The 22,327-nt window shown below is 46.3% G+C and overlaps 12 protein-coding genes across 12 annotated transcripts; 6 read left to right on the top strand and 6 right to left on the bottom strand.

Moving 5' to 3' along the window:
• Positions 1–44: 44 nt before the first annotated feature.
• On the bottom strand, positions 45–1,730 carry C8R40DRAFT_454263 (uncharacterized protein). The gene is made up of 5 exons (XM_046235108.1): positions 1,245–1,730; positions 1,065–1,193; positions 921–1,004; positions 766–870; positions 45–713 (listed from the first exon to the last, which is right to left on the bottom strand). Exons 1-5 carry the CDS (start codon positions 1,434–1,436, stop codon positions 315–317), a joined length of 909 nt encoding a protein of 302 aa, XP_046091006.1. The 5' UTR covers positions 1,437–1,730; the 3' UTR covers positions 45–314.
• A 433-nt stretch (positions 1,731–2,163) lies between these two features.
• C8R40DRAFT_1034801 (TspO/MBR-related protein) lies at positions 2,164–2,997 on the bottom strand (the record flags this gene model as incomplete). Its single annotated transcript, XM_046223455.1, has 6 exons — positions 2,164–2,301; positions 2,357–2,413; positions 2,456–2,558; positions 2,623–2,686; positions 2,734–2,809; positions 2,863–2,997. The coding sequence occupies 6 exons, from the start codon at positions 2,995–2,997 to the stop codon at positions 2,164–2,166; spliced, it is 573 nt and encodes a 190-aa protein (XP_046091007.1).
• Positions 2,998–3,103: 106 nt separating this feature from the next.
• On the top strand, positions 3,104–6,406 carry C8R40DRAFT_1083665 (carbamoyl-phosphate synthase L chain, ATP binding domain-containing protein). Its single transcript, XM_046227269.1, has 14 exons — positions 3,104–3,361; positions 3,417–3,474; positions 3,530–3,632; positions 3,687–3,734; positions 3,790–3,837; positions 3,899–3,912; positions 3,965–4,072; positions 4,126–4,148; positions 4,199–4,279; positions 4,329–4,603; positions 4,661–4,806; positions 4,860–4,935; positions 4,989–5,471; positions 5,534–6,406. The coding sequence occupies exons 1-14, from the start codon at positions 3,142–3,144 to the stop codon at positions 6,296–6,298; spliced, it is 2,448 nt and encodes an 815-aa protein (XP_046091008.1). The 5' UTR covers positions 3,104–3,141; the 3' UTR covers positions 6,299–6,406.
• A 53-nt stretch (positions 6,407–6,459) lies between these two features.
• C8R40DRAFT_1166138 (uncharacterized protein) lies at positions 6,460–7,338 on the top strand (the record flags this gene model as incomplete). Its single annotated transcript, XM_046230802.1, has 4 exons — positions 6,460–6,739; positions 6,795–7,034; positions 7,095–7,175; positions 7,235–7,338. 4 exons carry the CDS (start codon positions 6,460–6,462, stop codon positions 7,336–7,338), a joined length of 705 nt encoding a protein of 234 aa, XP_046091009.1.
• Positions 7,339–7,410: 72 nt separating this feature from the next.
• Positions 7,411–7,911, bottom strand: C8R40DRAFT_1035430 (transcription initiation factor IIA gamma subunit; the record flags this gene model as incomplete). The annotated part of the gene is made up of 4 exons (XM_046223504.1): positions 7,411–7,569; positions 7,616–7,675; positions 7,734–7,821; positions 7,874–7,911. 4 exons carry the CDS (start codon positions 7,909–7,911, stop codon positions 7,411–7,413), a joined length of 345 nt encoding a protein of 114 aa, XP_046091010.1.
• A 221-nt stretch (positions 7,912–8,132) lies between these two features.
• C8R40DRAFT_1034756 (histidinol dehydrogenase-domain-containing protein) lies at positions 8,133–10,764 on the top strand (the record flags this gene model as incomplete). Its single annotated transcript, XM_046223453.1, has 3 exons — positions 8,133–10,070; positions 10,122–10,477; positions 10,536–10,764. The coding sequence occupies 3 exons, from the start codon at positions 8,133–8,135 to the stop codon at positions 10,762–10,764; spliced, it is 2,523 nt and encodes an 840-aa protein (XP_046091011.1).
• A 1,763-nt stretch (positions 10,765–12,527) lies between these two features.
• On the bottom strand, positions 12,528–13,796 carry C8R40DRAFT_1158520 (thiamine diphosphate-binding protein; the record flags this gene model as incomplete). The annotated part of the gene is made up of 6 exons (XM_046229748.1): positions 12,528–12,614; positions 12,667–12,802; positions 12,859–13,157; positions 13,215–13,458; positions 13,522–13,637; positions 13,689–13,796. 6 exons carry the CDS (start codon positions 13,794–13,796, stop codon positions 12,528–12,530), a joined length of 990 nt encoding a protein of 329 aa, XP_046091012.1.
• Positions 13,797–14,064: 268 nt separating this feature from the next.
• On the top strand, positions 14,065–15,206 carry C8R40DRAFT_1083673 (short-chain dehydrogenase). The gene is made up of 5 exons (XM_046227270.1): positions 14,065–14,165; positions 14,219–14,350; positions 14,404–14,721; positions 14,770–14,836; positions 14,886–15,206. The coding sequence occupies exons 1-5, from the start codon at positions 14,125–14,127 to the stop codon at positions 15,099–15,101; spliced, it is 774 nt and encodes a 257-aa protein (XP_046091013.1). The 5' UTR covers positions 14,065–14,124; the 3' UTR covers positions 15,102–15,206.
• A 109-nt stretch (positions 15,207–15,315) lies between these two features.
• Positions 15,316–16,556, top strand: C8R40DRAFT_1158522 (uncharacterized protein; the record flags this gene model as incomplete). Its single annotated transcript, XM_046229749.1, has 6 exons — positions 15,316–15,637; positions 15,685–15,774; positions 15,826–15,962; positions 16,010–16,125; positions 16,183–16,358; positions 16,423–16,556. 6 exons carry the CDS (start codon positions 15,316–15,318, stop codon positions 16,554–16,556), a joined length of 975 nt encoding a protein of 324 aa, XP_046091014.1.
• A 150-nt stretch (positions 16,557–16,706) lies between these two features.
• Positions 16,707–18,709, bottom strand: C8R40DRAFT_1035232 (uncharacterized protein; the record flags this gene model as incomplete). Its single annotated transcript, XM_046223485.1, has 8 exons — positions 16,707–16,847; positions 16,906–17,082; positions 17,137–17,174; positions 17,229–17,326; positions 17,381–17,749; positions 17,799–18,140; positions 18,200–18,450; positions 18,509–18,709. The coding sequence occupies 8 exons, from the start codon at positions 18,707–18,709 to the stop codon at positions 16,707–16,709; spliced, it is 1,617 nt and encodes a 538-aa protein (XP_046091015.1).
• A 185-nt stretch (positions 18,710–18,894) lies between these two features.
• C8R40DRAFT_1034985 (mitochondrial NAD-dependent isocitrate dehydrogenase subunit 1 precursor) lies at positions 18,895–20,509 on the top strand (the record flags this gene model as incomplete). Its single annotated transcript, XM_046223468.1, has 10 exons — positions 18,895–18,941; positions 18,991–19,048; positions 19,107–19,136; positions 19,195–19,378; positions 19,431–19,723; positions 19,780–19,910; positions 19,961–20,096; positions 20,144–20,259; positions 20,319–20,401; positions 20,457–20,509. 10 exons carry the CDS (start codon positions 18,895–18,897, stop codon positions 20,507–20,509), a joined length of 1,131 nt encoding a protein of 376 aa, XP_046091016.1.
• Positions 20,510–20,641: 132 nt separating this feature from the next.
• Positions 20,642–22,149, bottom strand: C8R40DRAFT_1035063 (uncharacterized protein; the record flags this gene model as incomplete). Its single annotated transcript, XM_046223474.1, has 6 exons — positions 20,642–21,167; positions 21,287–21,416; positions 21,469–21,577; positions 21,634–21,747; positions 21,801–21,990; positions 22,052–22,149. The coding sequence occupies 6 exons, from the start codon at positions 22,147–22,149 to the stop codon at positions 20,642–20,644; spliced, it is 1,167 nt and encodes a 388-aa protein (XP_046091017.1).
• Between the last annotated feature and the right edge of the window lie 178 nt (positions 22,150–22,327).

Below are 22,327 nucleotides of genomic sequence, written 5' to 3' on the forward strand. Positions count from 1 at the left end.
TGATTTGGCCACTATTAGTACTTGGCCAGTGTCCACCATCATATACGTAGATAGATGTGACAAAATTGTTAGTACAAAAGAGTAGTGTGACCTTCTCGGAATGAACCAGCCTGTAGGTCAACTGTAGGTATGTTTTGTTGCATCACGTAAATGAAAGAAACAGTTCCAGCTGTTCTTAAGAAACGATAAAGTACCATGATACACCATACTTCAATATAGATACAACAGAACCTGTCCATGATCGTAAGTGTCCATATGCCTAATAAAGTAAATTTAGTGATTGCAACCAGTTTGTGAATGGCAGTTCAAAAAGATCAGGAGAAACAGCAACAGAAAGCATCTCGAAGTACGCAACCAACGTTCCGGAACACAGACCGACACGACCGGGGCCAAGTTACCTTACTCCTTATCGAACCGATTTTGGTGGAACCCGTGAGGCCTGAGCCACGCCTGCGGGCAGGAGGCCTTACAATATACATCGGTAGCACGGGAAGGTCATGTAAATCATCTTCACGACGCCCGTCAGTGTGCGACGTGTTATTCGTCCTTGCACTGCCAGTGATAACGTCGGAGACAGTAGTTTTATCAGTCCTGAAGGAGGCTTGAGTAGATAAAGGGTGAAACGAATTCCTGGAAGACCCCGCAGCAGTGGTGGCGGTACGACTGAGAGGTGGATACAATCCAGAACTTTCAACGTTTCTGATAAGGTTAATCTACGAGGGTAATTAAGAGCCACGAAGCTTATGCGTAGAGGAGACGACTGACCGGCCGAGGTACAGTTAGGAATTCGTGGTTATCAACACTAGAATCTTCAGGAAACTTTCGCTTTTTGGTAACGGAATTTATCGGGGGAGTGGGAGGCCGGTAGATCTGCAGGTAGAACGTTAATAAAAACACAATCATGGATTATATCAGCAAACCTGAGGCAGACGACGTCTAGTTCCAGTCGGGCTTGTAGGTATAGAGGGGTAACTTTCCCGACCTTCTTGTAGCATGGGGGGTGTCTGAAGTTGTTTCATAGTTCTAAAATGTGAGTGCGTAAGGATTGAATATGTACACCTTACCGACTGGAGAAATGACGGACGCCTCGAGAACGATGTGGCGTCGTTCGATGGAACAACTTGCACTGTATCAATTTGTCGTTCCTGTGCTATGGCTGCTTGCCGCAAGACATCCTGCCAGCCTCCGGGTAACTGCAGAAATTTGAATACCTGGAAAGATTGAGTAGAACAACGGCAACGTACGGGTGGTAACGCTCTGATTTTAGGCTGCTCAATTGTGGCATCCCCTTTCTCCCAAAGGCGATCTGGAGTGGCAACTGTAGGTGAAGAAGGTGGTGAAGGAATGTACTCCGGAACTGGCTTTCTATAACTCATGTCGCGACGAATGGGTGGAGCTTGAAAGGGAGTGGTGGTCGAAGCTGAAGTATGTTCCATGAACTTGAATGAAAATGAGGAGTTTAGTACAAAAGAATGGTAAGTGGCTGCGGGTTGCTATATAGTGGGACGGGGATGAGTAGGATGGCCGAAGCATAGATGAAGACCGTTTTATTGGAAGTCGCCACTGGCCAAAGCGCGCAGGAGGCGATCTTTAGCCCAATCCGGGGTGTATAGAAGTTTAAATGACAAACGCAGCGAAGCGATCACTGACTGAAAGAATGGTTCAGAAAACGTTGCCTGCTCTTTTCGAAAACCAAGGATTGAGCAAGAGAAAGCTATTTGCAACACGCGTAATCCTTAAATAGGGCATGTGGGAAACACACGTCGACTTACGCCCAGAACTAGTTCTTAGTCTGGCAGTCGGTGATGAAGAGGCGGTTAAGAAGCGCTTGCTTCGCGTTTCAGTTCACGCAGCAAATATGCAAGCGAGCGTCCGAATGTGACCTCGGTTGTGGTTCATGTGTTCGATTCAGCGGCTACCGTCAAAGCTTCTTTATTATTGTTGATCGCCATGGGTCTGGTAAAACAAAGAGGTTTAGTGACGTATGTTTGAAGGTTTGGAGAAACAAACACGACACCTACATAAGGCATTTCCGTGAAGCCAAAGCGTCGTTTTAGGCCTTTCCCAAGGATCTCGATGAATCACAAAGGATGGCAAGTACTGTGAATAGAAGCAGGTACCTATTGGAAATATACTCGCTAGTCATCCAAGTACTAATATGGATCAAACGTTCTTTCCCAACCGACGTTTGCTGTTCAACCACCAAATTCCGGCATTCAAATACGTCGCGAAGCAAAGCCATCCACAGTAAGGAACCAAAAAGTAAGTCGTTCGGGAATTAGTGGGTCCATCAAAGAGCTTCTGCAAGCTGAGATGTTTGACTTGGTATCAGGATCAACGGTGGAGGAGCACGTACAGTCGCATACAATGTCGTTCCAGCCATCAATATGCTGTCGATGAGAGCAACGCCGACCTAGACAAACATTACTAGTTGTGTAAATCGTAGAAATTGCACAGTGGTTGGTCTTGCCTGTTTGTAGCCAAAGAAAAGTGGCGTCCAAGCTAAATTCATGCAAAGCTGCGCGTAGTAAAGGGCGACGCCAAGAGTAAGGGAGGAGCTGTGGTTGATCGACGGTCCCAATCAAAGGCAAGTACCAAAGGATGAACATTATGAATGCTCACCGGCTGGAAGATGAGACAGAAACGTCCAATACTTTTACTGCGATGTGAGATGCGTATCCCATTGCTAGTCGCTTGGTTAGAATTGATGATTCGGATATACTTCGAATGTACACTTGCAGAGATAGAGTAGAGGCCAGACAATCGGAAAGACCTGTCTTGGAACACGACCAGGAGGAAATAAAAGGTTCTGTTTGAAACGTCAGTTCACAAGACATGCCATAATTGACTTTGATAATGTACATTGTACCATGGCCCTCGTACGACTTTGGCAGTTGGAGTACCACTGAGGACACCAAGAGCTAGTGGGAATGCTAGGGCAGTGACTGGGTTTCTTGATATGGAGAGTAGGATATTTGGAAGATATATGATGGACATGGTGAACTTGAGTTAAGCCTCACATCTCCTGTGGACGAATATTTGAGCAAACTACCAAAGTTTGAGGACGTCAGCCGTTTAGGTTACCCCGGATCTCGGACTCCGGATCTACTCCGCAATTTCATTCTTCACCGGTCACCAATCATGATACCCTCAAAGCATTCGATATCTCATGGCTTTAATCGTATCGGAGCCAACTCTCTGACCCAAATCAGGGTCCATGGTCTAAGAAATCTTCACTACAACCCCAACACAGTTACCGTGGCCCGAAGCGAGGAAGCCCACAGACGGGTCATAGTAACACGTCGGCGACCACATTGGAATTATCAACAGCGGACGTATGCATCTGAAGCGGGGGCTTCAAGTACGTTGCATATATGCCATAGTTTCAAGTTCGTTTACTAACATAATCAATCAAGGGGTACTGCCAGGCTCTCCGAGAAAACCTCATTTTGACAAAATCCTTGTGGCAAACAGGTAGAGGACAACCCTCACCCTCGTATTGCAAGACGCTGATTGACGCTCATGTCAGAGGAGAAATTGCATGTCGTGTCATTCGAACGGCAAGGAAGCTTGGTATACGATGTGTCGCTGTATACAGCGAGGCCGACCACGATGCTCTACACGTCAAAATGGTTCAGTATTTTCGCGTCTTACACCCGTAATTTCCCTGAGACGACATACTATAGGCTGATGAGGCTTATTGCATCGGGCCAGCACCTTCTTCCGAGAGTTATGTGAGTGGAGAGGAGTCACGGTGTTGGTCTTCCCAAAGTTGATAATGTCTTTCAGCTCAAAATGGACAAGATAATAGATGTCTGTCATTTGAGCGGAGCACAGGTAGGTCTATTTCCGTTGGAAATTCTGGCAATCATTTCATAACTACATCACCAATTACTAGGCTGTACATCCTGGGTAGGGCGAGTGGATTATTCTCTGGTGCCTTACACTAAACGCCCGAATACAGCTATGGTTTCTTGAGTGAAAATGCCAAATTCGCGGAAAGACTATCTGAAGAGGGAATCGTGTTCATTGGTCCACCTGCAAGTGCCATAATTAGTATGGGCTCCAAGAGGTTTGTGCTACACATATACTGTGTTGTATACTCCTCGATTTTTATCTTTGTAGTGAGTCGAAGAACATAATGACATGTAAGCCGATGACTTTTGTATCAACTTTGCATAATTTAACCTTACACTAGCCGCTGGCGTACCGTGTGTTCCAGGATATCATGGAGACAACCAGGATCCAGAATTTCTCTTTGAACAGGCGACTGAAATCGGTGCGTCTCCACATTAGAAATCATTATTCTTGAAACTCATTTTTTTCAGGGTTCCCCGTACTTATCAAAGCTATCCATGGCGGCGGTGGCAAAGGAATGCGTACCGTTATTGAAGCGACTCCTGACGCCTTTTATGAGGCTCTTACCTCCGCCAAACGTGAATCTCTAAAATCATTTGGAAATGATACAGTCCTAGTGGAGAAATATATCCAACGTCCGCGACATGTAGAAGTTCAAATTTTTGCCGATTCTATGGGTGGCGCGATCAGTTTATGGGAAAGGGATTGTTCAGTTCAAAGGAGGAATCAGAAGATTATTGAAGAGGTAACTCAGATGTCTTTCTTGGGTTCATATCAGGAACTTACTACGGTTACCTTTTAGGCACCAGCCCCAGGTCTATCTGTTGAGCTCCGCGAAAGCCTTAGCGCCAAAGCTGTTGCAGCTGCCAGAGCTGTGAAATATGCTGGCGCAGGCACAGTAGAATTTATATTCGACAATGACACTCAAGACTTCTACTTTATGGAAATGTATTTTATACATACGTGTTTTCGCTTTGCCTATTTATTGAGCGATCTCACAGGAACACTCGGCTTCAAGTAGAGCATCCAGTAACCGAAATGGTGACCGGACTAGACCTTGTAGAATGGCAATTAGAGGTATTGTTCACGAGAATATACAATACACTAACGACTTATCACGTTCGACACAGGTTGCGGCTGGCAACCCGTTATCTTTAGACCAATCTTCGGTTCCACTCGTCGGACATGCATTTGAGGCACGTATTTATGCAGAGAACCCTCGCAACAATTTCCTTCCAGATTCTGGACAGTTGCTATACCTATCGACCCCGACCCCGACATTAACACTACCTCAGTCTTATAAACCATCGCCGACGTTGATTTCATCCAATGTCGAGTCGGTCGCTCCTACCTTGGTGTCGTACGAATCCGTGGCGCCCTCAGTCCGTTTGGAGCAGGGTTTTGCCCAAGGATCGCAGATTGGTGTTTACTATGACCCCATGATCGCCAAACTCATAGTTCATGGAAAGGACCGAAGTGAGGCCTTGCGTATGTTGCGAAAGGCGTTAGATGAATACCATGTAGTCGGTGTCTCTACAAATGTTGAATTCTTGCGAACTTTAGCTGGAAATCAAGCATTCATCGACGCAGAACTGGAAACTGGGTTTATTCCTGTAAGTTGTCATTGAATTCGATCTTAGCTTTTTAATTTTCATGGCTATATATTTTTATGTAGAAACATTTCCACGAATTGTTCCCACCAGTCACCGAATCAGCCCCGGAGGTTCTTGCTCAGACAGCACTTTTTGTGGCCCTTCGTGACTACCCGAAACAGCAGACATCTACTGCTCAGTCTCCCTGGACGTCATTAGTCTCTCGGAGGTTCGGTGGTGATGTGTATGAACGTGTCATCCATCTTCAAGACGATACTTCTACCGGTGAGGCTCAGCCTATGGCCGTTCGGATCAAATCTCTGGTTGGAGGATTGTTCGACGTCGAAGTTGAAACCTCCGGCACTCCAGTCAAATTTTACGATGTCTCAGCCAAACTTATATCCCCGACATCACTTTCTATCACCCTCAATGATAAACTCTCCAACATAACCATCGTTTCCCAACCTCCACCGCCCTCCATCCCAGCTTCCCTTTCACATAACACCATGGAACGCTTACATGTTTTCAGCGGAGAGCGTAAGACAACGTTAGTAATCCCTACACCCCAGTGGCTTTTAATGCAGGGAGGTGACGTTTTGAGCGCTGCGGCGGGAACTGGGGCATTGAAGGCACCTATGCCTAGTCTCGTGGTGGAGGTCAGAGTGAAAGTGGGTGATAGGGTCGAGAAAGGGCAGGGTGTGATTGTGTTAGAAAGTATGAAGACAGAGACGGTTTTAAGAGCTGGAATCTCGGGTATCGTGAAGGTGATTGGGTGTAAGAATGGGGAAATGGTGCAAGAAGGAAAGGAGCTTGTGAATATCGAGGCAGACGAGGAAACTAAACCCTGAACCTTGAACAAACAACAGACGTGGATTGATTTACGGAACCTGTATACTACTGTAGCGTTGTAAATAGTACCTCCAATTAAGAGTATTGAAGTTACGTAGGGAGAAGGCTGCCATCTCCAGATTTTCCTTTTTGGTCCAAAACATCTCCAGCTTTGACCATCATGTCGGAAGGAACAGTCGTTGCTGAATCATCTTCACGCGGTCGCGGCAGAGGTCGAGGAAAGTCGAGAGGGGGCCTAGGAAAATATCTTCGCGCTCGGGGTAGAGGTAGAGGCATTGGACGGCCTGCTGAATTCAGCAAACGGTTGGTGTTAGAGGGTGAAGAAGGCGAGGAAGAAAACGAGGAAGAGGCTGCCGCTCGTCAGGCAAAATACTCTCGAAGGAACTTAGGAACTAACGCAGATCGATATGCAGAGCAAGAGCCGGAATTGGACTCGGATGGTATGTCCGATTGCAACTTCTTAACGTGGCGCGTACCCAATCACGCTATACACAGGGGAGCCCATCGTCGAGCCCGAAGTCGATCTGTCTGTGTTCTTAGAAAAGCAAAGATTGACAGATGCCCGTGGGCCTGCAACACACCTTCCGCCAGAAGATGACGATGATGTGGACCATTCTCTTGATACTCTAACATCTAGTAAGACGCCGAATCTCAAAGGTAAAGCCCAACAAATTCAGTGGGATGACTCGCTCGAAGACCTCTTGCATGAAAAGGCCGCAGCTGAGGCAACCAGAGGTACAGTTGACCTGTTCCTTCTACATTTCTGTCCTTCAGTTACTTACATGAGCTATTTAGAACTAAAGAACCGCTTTAGAGCAAAATCGGAGAAGCTGCGAACAAGTGGTAGAACTACGACTACCAACAGTAGGAAAAAAGGTGGGAGTCTTCTGAACCGCGAGATCTACAACACTATCTGGACAAGGTGTGTATTATAGAAGTATCCTATGCCGATGCACCACCACTGCCGATATCCGGGAATGAACGACCCAAGACAGAGATGGAAAAGATGGAAGATTTTCTGGACGATTTATTGAGTTGAGAGATGGGCGCGAATCTGGGTGATAATATGTACAACACAAAGTAGTGTCTCGGTAGGGTCTGTTTCAACTCTCTAGCGCTTGCCACTGCTCTCAATAGCCTCTCCGTTCTTACATGCAATGATCTTTATCTTGGATGCATTGACAAGCTCGGTGTTATCTAGTTTGAACGAGGCATCCTTAACGATGAAAGTCCACACGTCGTCGCAGAGACGGTAGGTATGTAAATGTCCCTACTCATGGTTGGTGATGAGTGCAAAGGAGGATGTGTAGATTCACCTTGAGCATAGTCTTGTTTTTGACCTGTTTGACCATCGTATCCGCCAAAGACTTGTCGAACTGAAGATGGAAACATTACTTGCATATCACCGGTAAAGCTCTGGATTTAAAATAGTACCTGCTGAAGAACTTTCATAGCCAATTGTGGCGTAATCGAGCCACTGGTTATAAGCTCGTCCAGCGAGTCGGTCAGTGCCATTCCAATGCTAGGGAGAGAAGTTAGGAGCACTGAACCGTATGGGAATGGACAAAGCGTACGAAGAACCACGATAGAACTCATAATATGCAGATGCCATGGTGGGGAGGAAGAAAGCACCTAAGTTATAGCGTACTCGACTTGGTAGTGCAGCTTGGAGGTTTTCACCTTTCTGATTCTTTACTTTCGGTTTCAATTCTCGCGTCTCTTTCAAGGAATCAATCTGGAATCAATTAACTCAAAGAGAGTTGTTTCAATAATTGGCACGGTGTATGACGCGGACGTTTGATGTGAAATTTGAATTCTTCGAAGCGGTAGGTAATGACTCGGTTTCTTCCACTCCTCGATGTTCCCCAAGGCGATCTCTTCAATGCCTTGTCGAGAATAGGTCCAGTTCTATTGAGCAATCCTTCTTTACCACTACCACCCAACTCCTACGTTTTACTCAACGAAGACACATCCAACGAGCTAGATCACATTATTCCCTGGTTGGACGAAGGCGCAGAAAAAGTAGTTCTTCCCTTAAGTTCTGCTAAGGAAGTTATCGGTCTTATACCACAAGAAAGACTGGTACTTCTTTTAGATGCTGTCAGTGTGAGCGCAGTATCGGATAAAGTTCGGAACGCTGTGTCTGGCGTTTTACTCAAAACACCGGAGATTGATTTGGATCTGATTTCCTCGGTGTCCAACTTCTTCTCCAAATCAGCCATCTTTGTGCTTGTAGACTCTCCAGACCTCCCTTCCATATACAACATCCGATCTCTTCTTCAAGCTGGTGCCAATTTGGTTCTCCCTAGCTCGCAGCTTACACTCGACATTTCCTCCTCCACACATCTCAATGTTGGGGATGTATTCCTTGCACCTATTAATTCCGATCGCGCAGACGGGCTTTTCCCTACCATTGTATCCACAGAAACCGGTCATTCCCTCGGTCTCGTCTATTCCTCCATCGAATCTTTGAGGGAAAGCATCATCACTGGTAAAGGTGTATATCAGTCGAGAAAACACGGTCTATGGAGAAAAGGGGAGACTTCCGGCTCGACGCAGGAAGTTGTCAGCATTCGTCTTGACTGTGATTCTGACAGTCTTGAATTCCGAGTCATCCAGCACGGGTCTGGATTCTGTCACCTCGGGAGACAATCGTGCTTCGGGGAGGCCAGCGGGCTGCCTCTTCTGGAGAGGACTCTGCGATCTCGCTTCGAGAGCGCTCCAGCAGGGTCATATACTAAAAGGCTCTTCAATGATCCAGATCTCTTACGTTCGAAGATCATGGAGGAAGCGGACGAGTTGTGTCGCGCGGACACGGAATATGAAGTTGCCTTCGAAGCAGCCGATCTGATCTATTTCGCTCTTACCAAGTGTACAGCTCATGGTGTCAGCATAGCCGACATTGAGAGATCGCTGGATAGGAAGGCAAAGAGAGTCACACGCCGAGCCGGCAACGCCAAACCCCAGTGGTCTACTCCCAAGCCCGCTTCTGCTCCTACTCCTGCTACGTATATGCCCCCAGCTGATGATCCCAATGCACCTATTCGAATGCGCACAGCAGTACTTGCAGGTATTTCTGAAGAAGAACGCGCTCTTCTCCTCCGTCGACCTGTCCTTAAATCCGATGAAATGATTGAAAAGGTCAAACCGATCGTCTCCGAAATCCGGGCCAGAGGAGACGCCGCCCTTCTCGAATTCACTGCCAAATTCGATAAGGCTGAGCTTTTGTCAACCTGCATGTTCCCTCCTTACTCCAAAGAATCCATGAAGATATCTCCGAACGTCAAGGATGCTATTGACAAGGCGTACTCCAATATCAGGAAATTCCATGCAGCCCAGGTCGATGGGTCTACATTGAAGGTGGAAACCATGCCAGGTGTAGTTTGCTCACGATTTGCTCGCGCCATCTCCCGTGTGGGATTGTATATTCCTGGCGGAACTGCCATCTTACCTTCGACTGCATTGATGCTTGGTATTCCTGCACAAGTCGCGGGCTGCAAGGAGATTGTTTTCGCGACTCCTCCTCGTCCCGATGGTAGTATTTCTCCAGAGGTCATGTATGTTGCACACCTTATCGGTGCCTCGGCGATTCTTAAAGCTGGGGGTGCTCAAGCAGTCGCGGCCATGGCATACGGAACAGAGACGGTACCAAAGGTCGATAAGATATTTGGGCCGGGTAACCAGTGGGTTACTGCTGCAAAAATGCTGGTTCAAAATGACACGGATGCTCTGGTGAGCATTGATATGCCAGCCGGACCGAGTGAGGTCTTGGTAAATCTTCCGATATCTTGCTCTTTTTAAATTTCTCTGAACACTCATTAGGTCATAGCAGACCATACTGCTAATTCTGCTTTCGTAGCAGCCGATTTGCTTTCTCAAGCTGAACACGGTATCGATTCTCAAGTTGTCCTCGTAGCCGTCAACCTCTCGACAGAGCATCTCGAACAAATCGAGAACGAGGTTGACAAGCAAGCGCGAGCACTCTCTCGAGTTGACATCGTCAGGCAATCAGTAGCGAAAAGTCTCATCGTCCAGACTACTTCTGTGGAAGAGGCCATTGAATACTCCAATGATTATGCCCCGGAACACTTGATTCTGCACTTGGAAAATGCCCCCGACAAGGTCCAACTCATTACCAATGCGGGAAGTGTTTTCGTTGGACCATTCACTCCAGAAAGGTAAGATACCGCTTTTACATCGTTCTCCACAATCCAGCGCTAACTGAATTTTGCCCAGTTGTGGTGACTATGCCTCTGGAACGAATCACACCCTCCCCACGAATGGCTACGCCCGTCAGTTCAGCGGGGTAAACACGCTTTCTTTCCAGAAACATATCACATCTCAAGAGATAACGTCTGATGGTCTTAAGGGATTAGGACCTATCGTAGCTACATTAGCTGATTGCGAAGGTTTGCAGGCCCACGCCAATGCTGTTCGGATACGGTTAGGCAACATGAACTTGTAAATCAAGTAAATTATATGTAGCCAGTACGTACAAAAGACACTACACATTCATAAGTATGTGAGTTGGAGGAACACAGATGATGACTGGTGGGGGAAGGCCGCAGGCGGCGAAGGGTCAAGGTGTTCACAGAAACTGTAAAGTAAGTTGACTCGATACAGGTACAGATAATGAATGCAGATGCTTCATTTAATTCGTAGTCACAGTGTTTGTTTTGCCAAGTAGAATAGGGACCAATTCAGTCTCATCATTTGGGCTCAGCAAGGGAAGATGGTGATACTCACAGAAAATGAACTTGAAGATCCATCTGGTCTTTTTGTTATATATCTTACAAGCTTTAGAACCCGTGCCTACGCCACGGTGGCTCGCAAAGCTCGCACCGCACTCCAGCCAGGTTCACAGCTTGTTGGGGGCAAGCCCCCAAACCCCCATTTGTCGTCGCTTTGCTCCTCCACACTATATACTTGTTATTCTAGTACTCCTCAGTTATACCAATAATATGTATTATGAAGCTAGAAATAGTGCTTGATGTTGAGGAATACCCTGTATGTACAACCCAGTCTGACAGGTAAACAGTGTTAGTACATTATACTGTACAGTAGGTAGGTAGGTCAGACATGGTGCCATGGAGTCCCTCAGTTGTGTTTCAATCAACTATGGTAAGCATAGTATACACTCTACAACTACCATACTGATGCACAGTAGAGTAAACTGTCCATTAACAGGTACATACAATATACATAGTTGTGTTTTCAACTAAGAGTAAACTGTTCATTAACACTTGTCAATTAGTCTCAAAGAACCTCTGGGATAGGATAGATAGGTGATAGTATGAAACAGACCTCACAATATATTTTCTATGTTCTCAGACATTGCTTAAGTATCACCTGTGCAGCCTCAAGAATTTGTATAATACAATGCAACAAACAACTTGACCTTTGGGATAAATAGCTTTGACCCCTTGTGTTGTTGTAGGGCAGATGACTGCATTCTGTACAGATTTCAGCCTATCTGCCTCACTAATTGACATTGGGATTTGTTGATTGACCATTTGCAAAAGCAAAACAGACTGAAAATTGATGTCTCTCCAATGTAAATGGCAGGTTCATCCAAATTTGAAGATGTTAGCATTATGCAAGGTTCAAATGCAGTCTCCTGCATTATCACCTCCAGGTATTCTAACCTGTAGAACCTTAGAAGTGCATTAGATCAAACTTGCTCTGGAACCAAATATAATTGGAATGATCAAGCAAAAAGATTACATACATGGAAGCTAGATATCTCTAAAATTACTGCAGATAATGAGAGCTGCAAGGGAATTTATCTGAAGGGTGAACAGCTCAAGTATTCAGTATGAGGGAAAGCGGCTGTGCCGCGCCGCTCCGCGGCAGATTTCTGAGCGCTCGCGCAGAGGATCCACAGCCGCTTCGCGGCAATATTGCTTAGTCACTATTACCAATACTCTGCGCGTCTGATATAAGCGCCCCGAGCAAATTTAGAATATAGGATGTAACCGCATTTCTGTAACACCCCATGAATGAAGACACATTCTTGTAAGGAGTCAAATTGAAGGTCTAATTAAAAGGTTCAGGTAGCTGCAGCCAATAGAAAGATAGCAGAACCATCTCATGGCGAGTCCTGAGGACCTTAAGCGACCAGTCAATAAGGAGCGAGCGAAAAACTCCAGCAATGCCTCGAGGCGACGACATTAACCCGGTGTATTAACAATCTAGCTGCGGACAGTAGTAAGGAGTCTATGGTATAAACTAGTTGGTCCTGTACAAGGAACGTTTTGCGACCTTTACGATAAGGTTAGTGTCGGGGAAAGCAAGTTCTTCGAGATTAGCAGCGTACTGAAGAGACAAAGTTAGTACAAGGCGATAATCATGAGGAAAAATGACTGACGGGAGTAGGTACATCGGCACCAGTGATACGCTCGACAGGCGCGTCGAGATAGTCGAAAGCTTCACTCTCAACAATTTGCGCACAGATTTCACTGCCGACACCAAAAGCGGGGAAACCACCCTCAACGATGAGAAGTCTACGAGGAAAGTGAATAAGAGCCGAATAACACAATGAGGTTGGATGATTACATACCGGTTGGTCTTCTTAACTGAGCTTTTGATAGTGTCAATGTCTAGAGGACGGATGCTGCGCAGGTTAATGACTTCTGCCTTAATACCCTCTTTTGCAAGAAGTTCAGCGGCCTCAAGACTGTGTGTCACCATTTTACTGTGTGCAACAATGGTCACATCGCTTCCTTCCCGTTCAACCTTCGCTTTTCCAAATGGAAGAAGGAAGTTGTCGGACATGGCCTCTGCAGACATGGGGAAGGAAACACCGTACAACATCTCGTTTTCAAGGAAAACAACGGGGTTGGGATCACGGATAGCGGACTAATAACGACGGAAGGTCAATCGCGCCATTATGTATAACATATCTAGACAACTCGCCTTAAGAAGGCCCTTGCAGTCTTCCGCACTCCATGGACTGACAACTTTCAAACCAGGGACCTGACCATACCAAGAGGCATAATCTTGTGAATGTTGTGCTCCGACACCCGCAGCTGCACCATTGGGACCTCGGAATACCACTGGACAAGGCACATTTCCACCCGACATGTAATATGTCTTTCCAGCAGAGTTGACTATTTGGTCAATAGCTTGCATTGCAAAATTGAAAGTCATGAATTCGCATCTAAGATTTTTGAGATTAATTGGGCGAAGGTAAAGAGTAGATGGCGCATTGAATGAGACCTACATTGGGCGGAGACCTGCAAGTGCTGAACCAACAGCAATGCCAGCAAAACCCATTTCCGTGATAGGTGTATCAACGACTCTCTTCTCGCCGAACTTGTCGAGAAGACCTTTGGTGACCTTTCGAAAACAGGTAAGAGCTACAATTGAGAATAGAAACTTGTAACATACCTTGTAAGCTCCGTTGTAGCGCGCAACCTCTTCGCCCATGATATACACTTTCTCGTCCCGAATCATTTCTTCTTCCATGGCAGCATTAAGAGCATCTCGGACGGTCATCTACAAGGCTGAATCATCAGTTGAAGCAGAATTAAAGGCGCAGTAAAAACGCACAGAGTGGCCACTGTCAGCTGTGGCATATGACCGCGCTAGCCGTAGCGATCTTTGGGAGGTGAATAGCGAAAGACGAGATTTTTGTGAAGAGGCAGCCAGCCGCGCAAAGGAAGCCATGGACGTTGACAGAAAACCCTGAGTGATAGTTGAGTGACGCGGTAAAATGAAAGAATTGACCCTCCTGGGCCGGAAGTAATCGGAAGTTCCCGGCCCTTGTGCCGAACCCCAACAACAAAGTTCCCATTCACTTAGCATATTCTCAGAGTGTTTTACAATGCCTCGCTCACCAGTTATCATTGTTACAGGGGCTTCCAAGTAAATGTTCAAGATTTGATTGAATTTCACCCACTCATAGCTGCTCCTACTAGGGGAATTGGTCTGGCGGTCACTTCCATTCTACTGAACAGATTCAATACCTCTGTTGTTACTCTGTCCCGCACAATTACCTCGGAACTTCGTGACCTTGCCTCAGACCGTCTTCTTACCCTTGAATGCGACGTGTTCGTCTTCAATCTATTTGAAGTCAAATCTTAACTTTACCATTATCGATTAGTGCTAACGAAAGTGCGGTCGTGGAATCAGTTAACAAGACCCTAGAAAAGTATCATCATATCGATGGTCTTGTCCTCAACGCAGCAATTCTCGAGCCAATCTGCCGAATTGGAGACGATACCCCGATCTCAGCTTGGAAAGATCATTTCGATGTCAACTTCTTTTCTCTTGTTACCTCGGTCAAAGCGGCCCTTCCTTCCTTACGCACAAGTGAGCTAGGAGGAAAGATAGTCTTTGTCAGCTCTGGAGCAGCAGTCAAAGGTTTTCCTGGATGGGGCCCGTACAACGCCAGTAAAGCTGCGATGAACAGCCTCTGCAGGTAGGTCCAAATGGAATAATTCTTTTCGTTCCACCCTCATCCATCCAGAACCTTGGCGGAAGAGGAACCTTCTGTGACATCTGTGGCTTTGCGCCCGGGTATAGTCAATACCGCGGTAAGCTCTCAATTTTTCTGTATCTTACAGTACATTCATATCCTTCCAGATGCAAACAGCTATTCGTGATCAGGGTGCTGCTAAAGCTATGGGGGCAGGACATCAGGCCTTCATCGAGTTGCATGCAAAAGGCTCTCTATTAAAGCCGGAAGACCCAGGACATGTTATTGCGGGACTCTCCGTGCAGTGTCCCAAAGAATTGAGCGGGCAATTCGTGAATTGGAATGATGATGTTTGCAAACCTTTCATGTCTGCGTCGAGCTAGTTCTTCCGTGCATGTACAAAATCTGTTTTGAAATCTTTGTAATATTACGGTGGTTGAATGACTGATTTGAATAATGCTTCTACGTAGGAAATAGCACATGGTTGTATTGGATTCGCCTGACTTTAAAAACGACTACTCGTTGCGTCCCGGCCTAATCAAAAAATCAAAACTTGCACCTGCTCACGAAGCCCCGTATATCACCCTCGGTAACAACATGCCCAAAGGCCACATCGACGTTCACCACCACTTCTTTCCTACGGAGCTCGCCAAAATCAAAGAGATAAATTTTGCCGAAATCGGGTTTCAGTCTCCTAAAGAAAATTTTCCTTGGACTCCTGAAGTCAGTCTCAAATTCATGGACCAAACTGGGATTGATACAGCGATCCTATCGTTACCTGCACTTGGTTCTGGGACCGTGAGTGAGAAAAATCGCGCTCTGGCCAGGGAGAGGAACATGCAGATGGCTAGGTTTCGCGATGAACGACCTACACGATTTGGGTTCTTTGCGACTATGCCTTTTTTGCAGGATGTCCAAGGTAGGTACTTAAAGGCCTTGAGAAGATTTGGTTCAATGTTTCTATAGGCGCGCTGATTGAAATCAAATATGCGTTGGACGTACTTCAGGCAGATGGGGTTGCAATATCCTCTTCGTATGGAGAAGGTTCCGAGGCCAGTAAGTAGCTTCTACTGTCTCCTTCCGCCCATCATGCACGCCAGTCATTAGAATACATCGGAGACAAACTATACGAACCTTTCTGGGCCGAACTACATTCGCGGAAGGCTGTAGTCTTCTTGCACGGAAACCAAACACCCTCTTCTACTCCATACCCAGATCCAACTCTGGGGCTTCCGATAGTTGAGGTATTTATGCACTCTGTATCATCAGGACGATGAGTAATTTCGTGCAGGTCCCTAATGAAACCTTCAAAGCGGCTTCGCACCTTGTTGTCACCGGTACTAAACGCAAGTATCCCGATATCAAAATCATCTTATCTCATATGGGAGGCAGCACGCCTTTCTTGAGGTAATGTGCGGCTTCTCGCTTTCTCAAGCACCGGCCTTTCTAACTTAGTGTGTGTAGCGTTCGGGTTGCTCGATTGTCACATTACATGGGTTGTCCGCTATCACCTGAAGAAATTCTTGAGGACTTCAAGTCATTCTATTTTGATACCGCGCTTAGCGCGCATGAGACAACGCTCACTGCGATCCAGTCGTTCATCACTCCCGACCACCTGCTTTTTGGAACAGACTTTCCAGGTAAAATTATTTATTATCACAATCTACTTATCTGTCTTTTCTTACTGGCACCTTCCCCCTGTAGCTGTCAACAGAGAAATTACTAGCTGGTACACAAAGCACCTTGAGGATTTTTTCGCCGATAATAAGGATAAGTACGAAGACATTGCCTACCGTAACGCGCTCAGACTCTTTCCACGACTGCGGACGCAAGATTGACAGTGGTCGAAGTCTGGCATCTATTGGAGGAAAAGATTATAGCGTAGCAATGTATCATACAGAAATTACACAGAGGACTCAACATACAGATAGCAATATGAAGAGCCAGGGGACTAACATCATTCTAAAGTCAGAACCGAACGTCTAAACTCAACACTCGCGCTCCTTTAGCCATTCATACACAACCTTACACCCCTCTCCTCCGGCAAGTAAAGCCTGTCCATGGCGTCCGTTTGGATCACACCAAAGACCTTTGCGTACCCCATGAGAACGCAAGTAAAGCTTCACCCGCTGTAGCGTGAACAGATTATCAAAGATTCCATGAGATATGAATAGAAAATATGCTCACCGAAGGCGCAATGATGCTATCTTTATCTCCAAGTAAGAAAAGAGTTTTGGAGGGATCACGGGCGTTGGGTATTTCTTCATACCATAGAGAATTACTGGACCAATCAAAGTTCTTTTGTAACAAGTTGACAACTCCGAGTTCAGTGCCTACAAAGTACCGCACCAGTAACTCAGTACCCTAAGTAAACGAACAGATTAGATTGCTGCAGTAATAGTTCTGTTCATTGCTCACGGTGTAGCAAGGTTTGTAGAGAAAATTCCGACAAACGTCTACAAGTAAGAAGTCGATCTTTAAATTCTGGCGGGTCAAGCTAAAACACTTACCGCCTTCCCAACCGCAGAAGGTGACTGGGTCGACAAAACATGAGCGGGTAACCATATGCGGGTAGTCCTTAAGCATCCATGCATGACAGTAAGATCCACTACGGAGGTATACCCTGAGTACGATGAACATTCTGACAAACAATGGATCTTACTTTGAATGACTGAGCATCGTAACCCCGATTCGTCGGCGACTTTGGGTAACGGAAGCGTGGTTCACCTCGTCTTCTGAAGTATTTGGGTTGGTATTTGGTTCAAAATCAGTCCAATCGAAAGAAGCCAGTAGAGTAGCCAGGGTTTTTGTTGTCTGCTTCCTCGGCATTGGAGCGAGATATTTAGGGTGAAATATTTGCTGACTGATGTGTGGCTGGAGCACAACGAGAAGCGGACGATCACGAAATTCTTGAACCAAATGAGACAGAAAATTATGGTACTGGAAGAGTCCAAGTCCGAGACCATGGAGAAACACTACAGGACGCGGATCTCGCAAGGGTTTCCAATTCTTTGGGATGCGAACCAAGAACCTAGATAATGTAAGTGGGCGAACGCGTTTGGGTAGTTCAGTGAACGTACTCGAGCCCATCATAATTTCCGCGCGAGAAACCATGGTTCCTCTGATACCAGCGATCAAGGCATAGATTGGCCACGGCCGTAAAGGCATAGAAAGTGAATGGACGCCAGAAGACAACGGCTTTATCGATATTAAGTAGAATGGGTCTACAGCTGATATCACTACCCTCCGGAATGCGTTTACCAAGACGTTTTTGTAGAAGCTCAATAGTATCATCAAGAACGACCCTGTGCGTTTGAGGAATTTGTCCAAGCTCCGGCAAATCCTTGTTGAAAATGGACCAGTAAATCCATTGTCGGACTTCGTGCAGCCTGACTGTTGACCAAGGTCGTCTTCCAAACCATCTGGAAGTATAGAATCAGGAAAACTGTAAGCGTGATTATCATTAGGCCTCAGGACGTACGTGCGAAGCGTGTTACGAAAGTCAATGGCACGATGGTCGTCCTGTTCAAGTTGAACAATGTCCTCCTCCGGACTGCCCGGTCGCTCTTCGTCCAAGGTCTCCTCGTCATATCCATTCGACGGCAGATTCGCGAGACCAGCTTTCAGGATTCTTTTGAAAGCAATTTGAATCTCAGGTATACTGCCGTGCCCATTATCGGAAGGCACAGACAATCGTCGCGTCAAATGAAAGTGATAGACACTGAATATTACCTGTAGGTTTTAGTGCATAAATAAGTGTAACAAACAATTACATATTCGTATCACGTACCTCAGAAAGTGCGATGGCAAAGAAAGTCAATCCAAACAGAGAATAAGACCATATTCTTCCGGTGTGAAGCGTGTAAATCACGAAAGCCCATGCTAGAGGAACAGCGCACCAAAGAGGAGCTACGAGAAAAAGCAGTACAGCATAGAAGGAGATAGTCCGCCTCTGTATAATGTCCGGTAGTTCAGATATATCTATAGCCATGTGCGACTAGTAAGGACAGGACGAGCAGAGTAGCTCTAAGAGCTCTGAGAGACCGAAATGAAAGGGTGGGCCCTGGGGTAAACCCTTTGCTATTGACCAGGCGCCTAAATCGGGCGCCAAAGACACTCGGACCGTCCGATTCTTCCGATTCGGGAACAACTTTTCGTTTTCCTTCAACGTCCGTGATGTTGCGCAACGCCCTTTCCGCCGTCGCCCGCCTCCCTGCTCTTCCGTCAGCGGTACTGTCTCCTCTTTTTTTATTTTGCGCGTATTCTTGATAGTTCTTTTCAGAGAACCGCCACGACCCTATCTGCAGGGTTTCCCAAAGTCACCAAGAGGGTCAGTCGACATCCTTCTTCCATTGAAGAGCTTTTTTTCTTAAGATAACTTCGCGCAGCCTTCTACTAAGTATGGTGGTGTCTATACCGTACGTGCTCGCCTACTTCATGTATCGTCAAGCTGATAAGCCGGTTTCTTCCGCATAGGTCACATTAATACCAGGAGATGGTATCGGCCAAGAGATTACTGACTCGGTCAAGGAAATATTTGAGCATGTCAACGCTCCTATTGAATGGGAGCAGTATGATGTATCTGGAATGTCGTCTTCTGGAGAGGTGTTATTTAAGCAGGCTATGGAAAGTTTGAAGAGAAACCGTGTCGGTCTTAAGGGTGCGTACAAGCTTATATTCCTCGCTGTCACGGTTCTAATACTAGACACTAGGTATCCTCTTCACCCCCATCTCCCAATCTGGCCACATCTCATGGAACGTCGCTATGCGTCAACAGCTTGATATCTACGCTTCCGTCGTGATGTGTAAATCCCTTCCAGGTTTTCCTACCCGCCATTCCAACGTCGACTTTACCATTATCCGTGAAAATACTGAGGGCGAATATTCTGGACTAGAACATCAAAGCTATCCTGGTGTGGTCGAGAGCTTGAAGGTCTCAACGCGTGCCAAGGCTGAACGTATTCACCGATTTGCATTTGATTTTGCGCTGAAAAACAACCGCAAGGTATGTGCATTCTGAATGGTCACAACTCGTATTTGACCCTCGTCATTCGGTATCAGAAAGTCACCTGTGTGCACAAAGCCAATATCATGAAGCTCGGTGATGGTCTGTTCCTGAACACATTCAGAGAAGTGGCGAAGGAATACGAGTCTTCCGGTCTTACCTTCAATGATATGATTGTCGACAATACGTAAGTCCACACTCTGCGTTGTTGGTACTTTCACTAATTGCCTCATACAGTTCCATGCAGCTTGTCGCTAAGCCTGGTCAGTTTGATGTCATGGTTATGCCCAATCTGTACGGTGCTATCGTATCCAACATCGGAGCTGCCCTGGTCGGTGGCCCAGGTATTGTTCCTGGATGTAATGTTGGACGTGTAGGTTCTTCTATCCTTTCATTGAACGAATCCTCATAGAATGTCAGGAATATGCTCTGTTTGAGCCAGGCTGTCGTCATGTCGCTAGCGACATCATGGGTACTAACCGCGCCAACCCGGCCGCCATGATCCTGAGTGCTACAATGATGCTTAGACATCTTGGGTATGTGTCCCTCACTAGAACCAAAGAAAAACGCGTTAGCTGACCCGCTCTATTTGCAGTCTCGACAACCTTGCAAACAGCATTGCCACCGCAACTTTCGATGTTATCAACTCTGGTAAGGTCAGGACCGCTGACATGGGAGGTGCGCCGTACTATGTGTTATTCACTTCGTGCTTCCACTCAATGCATGCTCACAGGATCATCTACCACGTCTGACTTCACCACCGCTGTCATCAAGAGCATCCCTTGAACGATTATGCAGAGTGGGCGATTGGCAAAAATAAATATCTATAGAACTTATAGATCTTCAGAATGTCGTGCTTAGGAGCACGACGTTTGAATCCATACTCGTTATACCATTAGGTGGATCACAACGTTAATGCTATTCTAATGCCGGTTTTGTACTCTGAGTCTGTATGGACTCTAAATTATCCAGGTCAATATTGTCAAACGAGTGGTCTTCGTCTAGCATGGCTTCGTATTCTTCCAGCGTCATTCCACGTTTGACTCTTTTGCTTCCTCGATCTTCTGCTGTGAAGTTTGCTTCTTCTCCATATCGCTGATATTTTACGAGATCTACTACTTCACTTTCAGCACCTGGATTTATTTGTTCTTCATTGGCACCGTCTGATGATGGTAATTTTCTGAGCGCTAGGATTGTTGTGCATCGAACCTCTGAGCGCTCCCCCCACCCCTCACCCGCTGGACGAAATTGTGTATAGAGTCCCCATGCTTTCGCGTTGATCTCATGAGGAGCAAAAGAGTTGACCAACAGACGAAGTGCGCCCATGATAAACGGCATGGTTTGGCGCAGTGAGCGGGATAAGTAGGCATATGCTGTCGAAGGTTGCGCCGGCGTTCCGTTATGTAGAGCGCGCCAGCAATTGTTCTGTATCTGATAAAGCGGTCTGTAGAGTAGTCGCCCAGTGGTAAGGACACATGAGATGAATGAGATGATCACAGCTTACATCCTAAAGGGCACGATGTATTGGTAGAAATCGGTGAGTAATGAATATCAGATACTTACCGCCTTCCCATTAAGTCTACATAAGGCTGAGTTCCTCCTTTCGTGGCCTCCAATCCTTTCTGCTTTCCCTCTCTATATATACCTAGAGAAACACCTTTTGATAATGCGTTCATTTCGGTGTAAGAAGATGCTTTGATTCGTAGTGAGCGAATGAGCAGGGTCGTATTGCCATGTGGGTTCACCTATGCTAAGAGCCTCTTCACGTTGAAATCCCATCCGCTCAGCAACGACAGTAGCCCAGGCGGTCATAAGTGGCGCCCGATTTACGACAGTCAATTTCGATTGAAGGATCTGCGAGGGAGGTCATGATAGCCTTAACCCGCTTCATTGCTGAACGGTCCACTCACCGATTCATCCAGTACCTCGTTGAAGTCCAAGCTCTTGAATTCCAAACCTTCACCACGGGGCAGAAACTCGTTCGTCTCCGAGTCAATGGGTTTCCGCTTCCGTTTTCTGGGGGTCTGTAGATAGATTGACGCCGTGTGATTATCGTTCAAGATTGAAGTAGACGCACCTCAGGTTCTATCCGTGTGCTGCCCGAGGGGTTAGAGGAAGAAGGATCTTCTTTGATGCTCCTAATATAACCAGCTTTGCGCATGGCTGCCATGACATTCTTCCGGTCTTCCTTATCATCAACCCCTGATACTTTCAGCTTCAGGTCAGTAAGGAGGGAGAGCTGGGCAGGAGTGTTGTATTCCTTGTATCTAGGAGGGCATCTGAATTAGCAAGTTCGAACGATGCAATACTGAGTAAGTATAGGCAAACATGGCTTTTGTGATGGCCATAGCCTTAGTGACCGGTATGTTGTGAGAGGTCAAGACTTTGATAAAGTTTGGAAGAGGTAACTTCATGGTTTTATCCATATTGTTGCAAGCTGGCTGGTAGCAGGAGCAGGTTATGAGGAAGAGTTCAATTTATTATAAGAGATGAGCGCTAAGCTCATATATTGATCCATGTAAGCATGCCAAATTCGATACTGGGACACGAGAGTAAGGTCCGGATACATGAGGTTTATGAATTATCAGATTCTACGAATGCATT

Source organism: Lentinula edodes (genome assembly GCF_021015755.1).
Source record: "Lentinula edodes strain Le(Bin) 0899 ss11 chromosome Unknown C8R40scaffold_3, whole genome shotgun sequence".
NCBI classification, from domain to species: domain Eukaryota; kingdom Fungi; phylum Basidiomycota; class Agaricomycetes; order Agaricales; family Omphalotaceae; genus Lentinula; species Lentinula edodes.